Source organism: Chiloscyllium plagiosum, unplaced genomic scaffold (genome assembly GCF_037043375.1).
Source record: "Chiloscyllium plagiosum isolate Xiang-an unplaced genomic scaffold, Cpla_swu_hap1 HiC_scaffold_22, whole genome shotgun sequence".
Lineage (NCBI taxonomy): Eukaryota > Metazoa > Chordata > Chondrichthyes > Orectolobiformes > Hemiscylliidae > Chiloscyllium > Chiloscyllium plagiosum.
In genome coordinates, this window is record NW_028270160.1 from 37,963,255 (window position 1) to 37,975,386 (window position 12,132).

Below are 12,132 nucleotides of genomic sequence, written 5' to 3' on the forward strand. Positions count from 1 at the left end.
GCTTTTTAACAAGACATTCTACAAAGACTTCACTTTTAAAAGAGGAGCATTCTGACATTTTAGGTGAACAGCATACTGCCTACCACATGTGTGATATTTCTCTTAGCGTTTTGTTAATGGCAAACAGTGGTCGAGACTCCCTGGAGGCTGCCTCTGCTGACAGGTGAGAAACAACATGGTCAGTTCTGGTAACGTCAGACAGGACCAACTCACTCAGTAGTCAAGGACCAGACACTTCTCAGGTTCCTTAAATTGAAATCTTAGCAACCTTGCCTCTTTTCTCCCAGCACTTTGACTTTAGCTGGGGACCTCAATTTTTGCTTTCTGTTAATTGCATTTTATCATAACAACTGTGTTTCCAGGCCGGCGGCTGCCTGAGATCAAAAGACTCCAATACTTCTAACCGCCAAGCACAATGCGCAGAACACACTTCTTATTTTCTGTCAAATGTTCATTTTTTAACCTTATGCCCTAGTCCCACAAACACAGCATGTCACTGATAATTAAGACTCTTCATGAAACTATTAATATTATTGGAATGTGCATATCAGGAGTATTAAATTCATTCAAGCTCATTTTTGCCAGTGGTATCCATTATATTAGATTCTCACAGTTACATTCTGATGTCAAAGAAAGTAGCATCAAAATAGTTAACAAAAGTTCAAATAACATACTTGACTGGGTTAATATGCATTTTTGTTTAATGTAATCTCTTCATATGTTCAACACAAATAATCAGAAGTTTACTTAACATTTAAATAATATTTCTGAATTACTTTGGAAGTTGAAGCAAAACAACATTAGCAAGTAATGTCATGGGAAATTATACTATGTTACCAGAAGACATCTGACCTATTTATGAGTTCAATATTTTTTAAAATCGTTTCAGTTACTAAAAGGTAGTTATTATAACCAGGTGCAAGCCATACTTGCATTATACCTGCAAATGAGTCAAATATGGAGACTGCACACATTTGTCAGACAAGTGAAGGCAAATGCAAGACTCTGAGGAATATCAAATTAACCTACAGATATTACCAACAAAGGAGTCACTTTGCTCTCTGGATTATATTTGCCAGATTCAAGACGGCACCATTTTAAAGCCATGCCTAATTTATTTCTGAAGACTTTTCTTGTCGATTGTAACAAATGCATGTAACAAATTCAGGCTGCCAGTGAAATGTGTGAAGTTCACCAAGTGATTTGATTTCCAAATGTTACCTGAAGGGTACAAATACAGTATCAGGATACCAATGCATTCATTACTTAACCAGTTCAATAGAGCTCCATCATATGCTTAGAGAAGAAACAAAAGAAGCTGAAACTTTGACAAGAACTACACACTTATTCTCATTACAAAACAAAGTGCATCTGGCCGCAGTCCGGCTTCAAAGTATTTTGTGCATTATTGGCTTCATTAGATAATCAATTAACCAGTGCAAACTATACAATTGTAATAATTTTGTTTTGCTTTTCTCATTGGGAAAAATGTTGTGAATTTTAACGTGTATCATTGTATGGGATGAGCATGCCTGAAGGTGGATCAGGAAATGAAGGATACTAGCTCACCTTGAAGTCCATTTCCATTTGCACTGGTGCAAGATGGTGGAGGAGAGGCTTGAGGCCTGACAACAGGAGCAAATGCACTCTTTTGTTTCACTGCAGAGATGACATTGGCAGGTGAGAATGAGAAAATGCCGTGTGTACTGCTACAGTTTGAAGGGAGGGTGACCGAAGAGGCTGCCATGGTAGGGCTTGACGGTACTACTGCAACAAAGCAAAAATAAACAGGCTGAGACTTCGGTTTGCACCACACACAAGGAGCAGCAGAGAAGGCCTTTAAAACCATTTTAGATATATAACAAAAATTTTAAAATAAAAATGTCCCAGCTAGGCCACTCTCTGGATAATAGGCAAACTCTTTTGTGATGGACTTGTTGTCATACACATACACAACAAATGTATTTTCAGTCATTGGAAACCATACATCTAACCTCAATGGAATTTACTAGTTATTTGTGTCCAGCCTCCAGAGTCACCCTTCCTTTTATCCAGCAGCTGACGTCTCACAAAAAAAAAATAAAATGTTACATTTTTAATGCAAGGATTTATTCAATATAAAGCTGCACATGGAGCCACTGCTTATATATTTCTGGCAAAGCAGACACTTACTGCCATAGGGAGAGTTAGCTGATGAACCGTTCAGAAATCCAGGAGAGCCTGGCACCCCCAGGTTGGTCATTGCAGCATTACCATATCCATTCATGCTGTTGCTGACTGTGTTATAATTGGACTGCTGAGGGGTGCTGCTGGGAACATATCCACGCGGGGAGACACTACTTGTGTTACGGCTGTACCCTACTGTAAAACAAAATTTACATTCTATTCAGAAAAGCTAGCAATTGTAGCACCGATTGTCCAAACTTCATTGTGCTCTGCAAGAAGTTAAAGTAAGTCTGTTGAAAGATTACATTGGTCATATAAGAAGTTTACAGCTAACTCTGACTAGTGCTGACAATAATACAGGTTACCATTACAACTGACTGACATGCTTTAGTTTATAAATAAGCCAGTTCAATTTTTACAATAGCTAGAAATCTTGCAGGTCTTAAATATAGTGTATAAATTGTGCTATTTTGGACAGTAAGATTTCATTGTTATGGCTTAGCTTTTACATTCATTTGCCAAGATGAGTTACAATAAATGCTATATTAAAATATCAAGTTGAGTGGCTGCAGCTTCATGCTGTACAGTTGACACTTGCTGATAAGCAGCAGAATTCCCTTTTCCTCATTGATACAGCATACAAAAGATTTTTTCAATCATATGCTGTCAGCTGCTCTCACATTGAGCTGTAGTAGTAATTATCAACAAGCCTGATTCGCTGACTGAAGTAATAGTGAGAATGAACTTATAGCCCTTGAAGTGCCTCAAAATGCCACATCCAGCAAGAAGGAGCATGTTTATTAGATTCATATAACATGTAAAATTTCATCTTAAGCACGTCTTCATTGAAGAGCATTTTTTTGTAAAATCTATTTCAAATAGTGAAAGTACGCATTAAGTTAGGAAGCATTATCATATTTTTAATCATCATGTATAATAATTTTTTTAATCATTCTGGCAAATTATAGACAAACTATGATCATGCCACTATGATCATCCTTCAATAAGGATGTCAATGTCTATCAATAACATGAAACCGTTTTCCTTCTAATAGAAGTAAAAGGAGTTAAAGGAAACACTGTAACACTATCACATCAACTTCATACCACTATTCGAAATATAAATGATATACGTGAGTGATTTTCTGTTTTGAAGTGAAATTAAGTCATCAGGTATAATTGAATATCACTTTCAGGTATCTACCTTCATGTATTTATCTTAACAATTGTGCTACATGCACACGTAGTTTATACATGAGTTTAGAAATAAAACATAATTCATGTGAGCATCACAATTGTTGGGTGCATGTATCATAAAATACACTGAACATATCACTCATGATGGAACAGCAAGTTTTATTTCAGTTACAAATAATACCTTGTTGAAGGGTATGATTACACAATATTATTTACTTGTTTAACCTTCTAATAATGAGGTAACAGTAATGCTGGGCTTTAATTTTGCAGAGGAACCAGGGAAGCTGGAATTGTTCTTCAGGCAGAAAAGCTTAAGATTTAATAGATGTGCTCAAAATTATGCAGGACTTTGATAGAGTAAATAAGGAGGACATTTCCAGTTGCAGAAGAAACAGATTTAAGGTAATTGGCAAATGAAACCGACATGAAATAAGAAGAATTTTTGTTTCATCAGCAAGTCATTATGATCTGGAATGTGCATTACAGTCACACTGAGCATGGCAATCAGACACTTGCTGGGTTGGCACTAGGGTCTTCCACATCTTCAGGGCAGAGGTGCTGACAACAAAAGTTTCCAACCAATCAGAGAATGGCAGCTGTCCAGCACCAACAGCAGCCTGGGAGCGGTGCCCATTGCCTCTACTGCAGTAAACCCAGGCTCTGATGGGAGCTCTGATGGGAATGTAGGTGGACAGAATCTTTGGGGCTCGTCAGCATGGCCCTGATGAGAGGGATTAGTTAAAGGGCAGGCAGTTTTTCACCTAGCTGTGCCCCTTGTCACTTGGAGGGTCTCCCCATTTGGTATGGGTGACCAGGAGAGGCTGCTCCGTCATCCAACAAGCTACAGGCATTACCCCTGGGGTTTGTCTGGCAGGTTGTCCATATGAAATGGTCCCCATCCAATAACGATTAAAAGTGGCCTTAAGTGGGCTCCAGGAAAGAGGCTGTCCTGGATCCAGTCCACCTCAGACATTTTCAGGGGAGCCAGAAAAGCAACAGAGTGTCCATCCTGTACCTTCATGCTCATGATGGAACAGCAAGTGTCTGCCCACCTCAGTAAGCAACATGAAACTCAGCCCAAATATTTCACTGAAAGTCAGAAAGCTGCAACCTCAATGTTACTCTGAAATGCATTGCTGTAATGTTACACATACTGTGTTCTTTTGAAAATAGTTAAAGAATTAATGCAAAAGAATTAATGTGGGCGGCACGGTGGCACAGTGGTTAGCACTGCTGCCTCACTGCGCCAGAGACCCGGATTCAATTCTCGCCTCAGGCAACTGACTGTGTGGAGTTTGCACACTCTCCCCGTGTCTGCGTGGGTTTCCTCCGGGTGCTCCGGCTTCCTCCCACAGTCCACAAATGTGCAGGTCAGGTGAATTGGCCATGCTAAATTGCTCGTAGTGTTAGATGAAGGGGTAAATGTAGGGAAATGGGTCTGTGTGGGTTGCCGGTCGGTGTGGACTGGTTGGGCTGAAGGGCCTGTTTCCACACTAAGTAATCTAGTCTAAAAGAGATTTGAAGATAAGAGCCCATTTACTTCGTAGAAGGGAGAAATGAAGCTCACCTAACATGTTGAGCATAAAAATCTCCAAGAAATGTGTATCTACTTTGGCATTCAGGGTTCAATTTCATTCTTTTTAAAGTGTCAGGGATGGACATATTTGGTGGCACCCCAGCTCTGAGCAGTGGCCATTGCCAGTACTAATGTAGATACAGCAGGTAAATCAATGCTGGAGATCTGAAGGAAAAGGTAGGTGAACAGGATCACTGGGAGCAGTGAGGCTCTGATAAGAGGGGTTAGTTAAAGTGTTATTTAAATTACCTCTTAACGCCTATCAGCTCTTTAAGAGCTGATTAAGAGCTGACAGATAGAGCTTTCACTCTGACATCCCAGGGCATCAGGAGCTGCAGGCCAATCAGAGGCCAGCAACTTATGGATCCAAAGGTTTGCTGGTTGAGGCTTCCTCCTCATGGAATCTTGCTGAGACAAGGCTTTATGTATTTTTGTTCGAACCTATCCTCTAGCCCCCATCCATGCTTTCATTTTCCCCTGACTGGGTTAATTGGAAGACCCTTTCCCAGTCAAGAAATTGGTCACCTTTCTCACCCACTGGAAGGCAAGAAGTCATTTTTCTTCCTCATTCATTTATGTGATATAGGTGTAGTTGACTAAAGCCAGCATTTATTGCCCATACATAAATGCCCTTGAGAATGTGGTGACAACTCACTTTCTCAAACTGCTGTAGTCCTTGGAGTGCAGGGATGTACACTGTGCTGTTAGAAAGGGAATTGCAGGATTTTGACCCAGTGACAATGAAAGAACAATGATATATTTCCAATCAGGATGATATGTGACTTTAAGGCACTTGCAAGTTGTGGCGTTCCTATGCATCTGCTGACCTTGTCCACAAATTTGGAATGTGTCATCTAAGTTGAGGCCTGGAGTGGCCTTTAATTGATCAATTAAGACTTTCATTAATGCTAGGCTGATAAAGTCAATTATTAAGGTTCTTGTAGTATAGAGGTAGTGTCCTGATCTCTGAGCCAAGAGGCCTAGTTCAAGTCTCATCTGCCCACGGGTGTGTTATAACATCTCTGAACAGGTCAATGTAAAAATACTGATAAAGTCACCAATGGACCTTTGTACCTCAAATTTACTTGTTCAATGGGGGCTTCGGGATTGGCTATCTTGTCAATCATCTCATTATTTTCCCTCCTCATCATCACTCTCACCACCACGCAGGAGGCAAAAATTCCACTCTAAATGTTACTCATCAAACAGTTTAAGTGCTCAGAAGAAGTTTACTTATAGTCAATAATTTTCCATCAAAACAAAATTTATTCCAGTCATGAGGAAAGGCAAATAAGTTTTGAATGATATCATTGTTTTTACTTCGCACATTTCCAAACACATATGTTAAATTCTGTGTTTAAGCTCGTTATTCAATATCTTCTCTTTAATTTTAAATTATATCATATGTAATTGTTCTTCAGTTTTCTCATTAACTAGGATTGTTAAACACATTTTAAGTTCATACATGTTTGCATAATGACTGATTAAAAGAACATTTTCTCTGCTTCTATCATAATAATATGACAGAACAGATGTATAACTATTTAAAGCAGTAGCATAGTATTTTACCCAAGCACTGTATGCAGGCAGTGTAATTCACTACTGTGCCAAGTAAACAGGGGGAATCCAGTAGCAGTGTCAAGCTACAACCAAGGAGATTAATTAGGTAAAGAGCTTTGAAGTATTACTGAGGTCTCTAAAGTCAATGTTGGACAGGACTGGTTAGACACTGAAGGGAAAACGGCTGTTGTAAGGAGTTATCTCCAGCATGCTAACATACCTTGGTCATTACCCTGTGATGACTCTGACACATTGACTGCTAGCTGGCTGCTGAAAGAATTCACTCCCATCATACCACTGTGAGCTGGGGTGTTGCCGAGAGTAGGAAGCTGGTTGTGATTCCGAGGCACACTGTACAGAGCTTCAGCAATATCAGCTGCCCGTTTGAGAATGATCTCCTGGAAATGAGACTGAATATTAGACGTATGTGTGACGACAACATTTTTCAGATATAAAAGGTCAAGCTAAGCAGCTCATTTTATTTCAAATGGAGATAGTGATTATTTATTGTTGTTTTCACAGCATCTTTTTTGATGATTTATACTGAATACCTTTGACTGCCGTTGTAGAGATTCTCTTCCGAACCAGTGCATCACACACACTGTATTTCATAATGGGCTCAAAACTAATCTCTAAAAGTGAATTGTCTCAGTAAAAAGAACTGGCTGTGAAAGACAAATGAATGGTTTATCTCTGCCCCGAGAGCAGAGCATTGCATCAACCTGCCCAACTTGTTCAAAATAACAAGTCCAGGAAAAACAACCAGTGAAGTCCTCTTATATGGCAGTGCCTGAAACCTAAAGAAAACGCTGACATTTTCAAATGTGCATATGTACAATTGAAATATGTACATATTTAAACTTGGAAATATTTCAGCACATATAAACTCAGATAGTATTTACAATTTCATTCTTGATTTAAACTCTGCAGCCTATTGTAAGCAATTTACTTGCATATCAACAGGTAGCACCCATTATATAGACATAAAACTTGTTTTTCTTGCATAAACTGAGTTGGCATCTAGATATTTGAGTTGGAGAAACCTCAAACTCCCTGAAGTGAGAGGAATTCAAACAAAATGTTATCCTAATTGGATTTTACATAACTTAAATTCAGCATATAAACTGTTTTCTCAAATATATGACTAATATTTAGTATCTACTTTGAATATAGAACAACTTAGTAAAGATTTCCTTAATGGGACCTCTGGAATGGACATTTATCCTTTAACTGATTGCCATGGTTCCCCTCCAACAGACAAATGTTTCATTTTGTTATTAAATATAAGGTATTACTAAAGGAAAGTTGACCAGTTAAATTCTTGCTTATATTATGCACAATGATATTTCCTCATATTGCCTAGTTAAACAAAATTTGGTTGAGTCATATCCTCAATTTCACTTCAATCGGAACTGAATGGTACACTGGGTAAATTTCATCACCTCTACAATTCATATTCAAGAACAAAATTACTCTTTTCCAATGATAATTACATACATATATATATAAATATTCTAAATAATGTCATACTTAAGAATGTGTTTTGCAGCAATTATATATTATTAATAAACTACAGAGGTTTGTGTTGTTTCTTCATGGTGTAATCTAGGTCTCTTGATGCATTGCTGCCTTATAATAAACATAGTTAAACTGTTTTATATTACCTGCTGAATTATTCATCGATTTACAACATGTTGCTTACTCTTAACTTACCTGGTTGTTGTGTGGCATTCCATATAGGGCCTCTACTAAATCAGCTGCTCTCTTCAATAATACTTCCTAAAGCAAATCAAATGTGAAATAATATTGGTTAGTGCAGCTATAATATATTGATAATTTCAATTTATCTTTGCAAGCCAATAAAAAGATACATAGTAGCCCATATATTCAGAAAAAAACTCCCAAATTAAGAAAAGTAAATAAGGCAGTTCAAATTCACTAATGTAGCTATTTTGAAAACACAGATCTCAATAAGACTGCCTCCTGTTACATGCTTAAGTCTCCAGCTAAGATATCGAATTAAGGAAAGGTAAGCCTGACTTTTAATGATGCAGCCTTGTGGGTATTTAGCAAACAAACACATACTGGTAGTAGATATGAAAGGTACAGGCATCACATCTGGCTGCTAATTCCTAGGACTTTAGTAGTGAAGAACAATGAGCAATTTTCCATATCTTAATTAAACTGGCTGAGTCTTCAAAGACAACATCTCACCCCTAATTCATGCCCCAAATTTGCAAGAGGGTTCAATGCTTATTCCTCTTTATTCTGAACAATGAAGTGAATTAACTTAGGTTAATCTAGTTCTTTCATAATGACATTAAGAAATTTTTCAATTAACCTCTTTGACTGCATGTTGTAAAGGACTTCATAAATGACTTCACATCCAGAGATTGTAGAGTACTTATGCCTGAGGGTACGGATGAACTGAATTTTGTCTTATCCCTGTCTGAATTCCTCTTTTTAGTTTTACAGTTGCATGGACTAATTCACAATTTAACTCTTTTAATGAAGAAAACATGCCATATACAATTTTACACATTCACTGATCTATGGAAAGCAAACTGCCATGACCAAATGATAGCTTTTCCAATTAAAGGCTTTCATTAATATAAAAGACAAAAATTGACCTCTTGCAAAAGAGTGCAAAAGCGGTGTTTGGTGCTGATACTTTGGACCAGTTCCCAAAGGTTAAAATAAATCCTTTGTTTTAACCTTTACATGTAAATAGACTTCAGTTGATTGAAACAAAAATAATATACTGGGTGTGTTCTACCATCAAATTTACACTAGTATTTCAAAGGACAATGTGTGTGTTTGTAGCACTAACCATGGCTCAATGTGTCTTTCATTCTAAGAGCAGACCCATCCTTTATTTATCAAGATTAATCACTGTAGGCATCACTTCTTGCGCATGCCATACGTTTATAGGAACAGCATTTAATATAGAAAGTTACCGGATGGATGGCTCGTACAATGGGCATTTACCTCTGAAATTGGTGTCTATGCTTGATGTTGCATGCATCTAGTTTGCATACAAATAAAGAATTATACTTGTCATGAAGCAGGTACAATCAATGAAAGGCACAGCTGTCTTAATCAGGTTTCATCAGCAAGAGCAGCTCTCTCTGAGCAAGATAAAGTGTTTTTCAGAGGTGTTAATAATTACTCATAATCTCTCCTATCATATTGCAAGATTTTTACATGCTTTTCAATTTTAAGCAACGATTAAAGCAATTAAGATGGGTACATTTACCAGCAATTTTTCATTCCCAGAAAATATCCTACACCTACTTGTCCATATGGTACTTTGCAACTGGAACATAAGGATAGTTTGGGAAAATTATGTGCACTCTCATCACTAATCTGTCTATTACTGGATAGTATCTTAACTAATGAACCCTACTTCCAGCACTGCTCTTGAGAGGTGTGTAGTCATATTACAGACAGACAAAAAGTGGAACCCAATCAGTCAAGGATATTCTGAACAAGTTTGTTTTGCAACAATATGCCTAGCTGATGCACACAGCCTCATGCTGTGAATACGATTAGTGGGGAATGGTGGCTGAAAAGCATTTCAATGGAAATTTCTAAACCTTAGCCTTAAGTGTAATTGGCTGCTTTTCAATAGGACATAACAGACTTCAAGTTAAATGGAAACTATTAAACCTCAAATGATTTCAGCAGTTGTTTCACAATGAGTGTACAATTTTATTATTGTGAGCATTCATACTTGTACTGTGGTCTGAAACAGTTCAAATATACATGATTATTCACATGCCCGATCACCTAGAATAGCATATATCATCACAGTTAAAAAAGGTAACCAAGGTGATGTTGCTGCAGGTGCTAATGTCATTATAAAACTGTAAAGCAATTATTCTGTTAGTTCTTGCCTCAGGTTATGAATACAATGAAGAGTGTAGAACCATTAGATGTAGCTACTTCAAAAACGCAAGGAACGAAGATGAATTTTAATGCTTGGATAATTGCTCAACATGGATGCATTCCAAATAAATTTTTGTATATTAGACAAAGAAAACATAATAGACTTGTGTTCGCCCCTAGAAATGGGGTGGGGGTGCAGGAAGATGAAATGCGTGCAATTAATTATGCTGAAAAAAAATCATCCTTTGCTTACTCACTTTAGATTAAATATAATTTGTCAAGACAGACCAGAATACATAATTTATTTTTCTATCTTCTGCCTGTTAAAGTATTACATATTGTAGATCTAAATTATGCAATCTTAAAACAAGCCTTAAGAAGGAGAATTCTTTGGTGCTGTTCACTTAAAAGCTCCACCTTTCAATCTTTGTTTTAGCACATGAATGCCTTTTCTTATTGCTTTGTTTTCACGGAATTTGTGTATAACATTTGCCTATTTGTGCCACTCCCATAGGGTCAGTCAGCTTATTTTTGATGTTGTCTAAAATTAGGAGGTAAACTTCAATTCAGCCCAACTTCTTGTCACTATAGCAACATTATTAGCGTATGTCCAAAGCAATACATGCAGAAAGTATTGGTTTTCTGTCGCAGTACAATTATCCGTCAAACCACGTGCATTACGGATCTTCAAAAAAATTGCTGAAAAAAAATCAATATTGTGGTAATATTATCAACTCCAGGGTGAAGTCATGGTGGAAGGAGCTCTCTCCACTGCTCAGTATTATTGAGATACACAATTCACATTCTCAGAACTGCATCTCTTATTTTGGTTATTTTACACTGTTTGTAATGCTTAGTGGTGATTTTTTTATTCCAGTTCTTGTTTCATTTAAAATATACGTTGGGGCCAATTGCTATTTTACTTGGAAGCCGCTATGACCCTTGCAAACCAACCTCAGACGGCTGGCTTAACAATGATGAATCGCTTGGCAGTTTAATTTACATGCCGCTGAACTCCACATTTGGGTCCATTAGAACAAAATCAAATATTTATGTTGTTTATTGAAACTGCTAGATTTCATCTTATCCAGTGATCGTTTTGTGTGAAGCCTGAACAATACTGTTTCACCTGAATTAAAAGAGCTAAGTAATGCAGCACTTGTGGGTGTATGCTAACTGGCCTGTCATGTTCTAAGCCTGTAAAAAAAATACCATGCTAAACCTTGCGACAAGCTTTACTAGTGCTGGAAGAAATACTTCATCTCTTTGTTTTTTGATCAGCCAAACAGGAGGTTGTAAAATTACAAAACAGAAAATGTGGTGTAGGAGAGCAGATGCTGAAACAAGCTCAATTTGTTTTTTTTTAAATTGGAGATTACAGATAAACTTTGAGAAGATGAAATTCCAACTTTTTTTCTCAATATTGACATTACAAAATATACCTCAGTCATCATTTTGAAAGCATAGTGAACAAATCAAAAACACAAAATACTGTATTGTGGATGTTGGAAATCTGAAGTAAAGCAGAAAATGCTGAAATAGTCAGCAGATCAGGCAGCAACTGTGGAGATAAAAACTGTGTTAATGTTTCACGTCAATGACCTTTCACCACTGCTGACAAAGGTCGTTGACCTGAAAAAGCAACTCTGAATTTCTTTCCACAAATGCTGTCTGATCAGCTGAGTAATTCCAGCAGTTTCTGCATAGAAAACTAATTATTTATGTGTGACTGATTACATTATGTTA

At 37.3% G+C, this 12,132-nt stretch overlaps 1 protein-coding gene across 10 annotated transcripts in view; it reads right to left on the reverse strand.

Moving 5' to 3' along the window:
- Window positions 1-12,132, reverse strand: part of ebf3a (EBF transcription factor 3a) — a 152,564-nt gene that overhangs the window by 3,135 nt on the left and 137,297 nt on the right. For 7 of the 10 annotated variants that reach the window (XM_043712597.2, XM_043712598.2, XM_087998973.1 and 4 more), the window contains 4 exons: window positions 8,212-8,277; window positions 6,719-6,896; window positions 2,173-2,361; window positions 1,570-1,767 (listed from right to left, as the gene is read on the reverse strand). In XM_043712597.2, the coding sequence (XP_043568532.1) occupies window positions 1,570-1,767; window positions 2,173-2,361; window positions 6,719-6,896; window positions 8,212-8,277 (631 nt within the window). The remainder of the gene's footprint in view (window positions 1-1,569; window positions 1,768-2,172; window positions 2,362-6,718; window positions 6,897-8,211; window positions 8,278-12,132) is intronic. The other 3 variants (XM_043712600.2, XM_043712601.2, XM_043712602.2) reach the window with 2 other exon arrangements.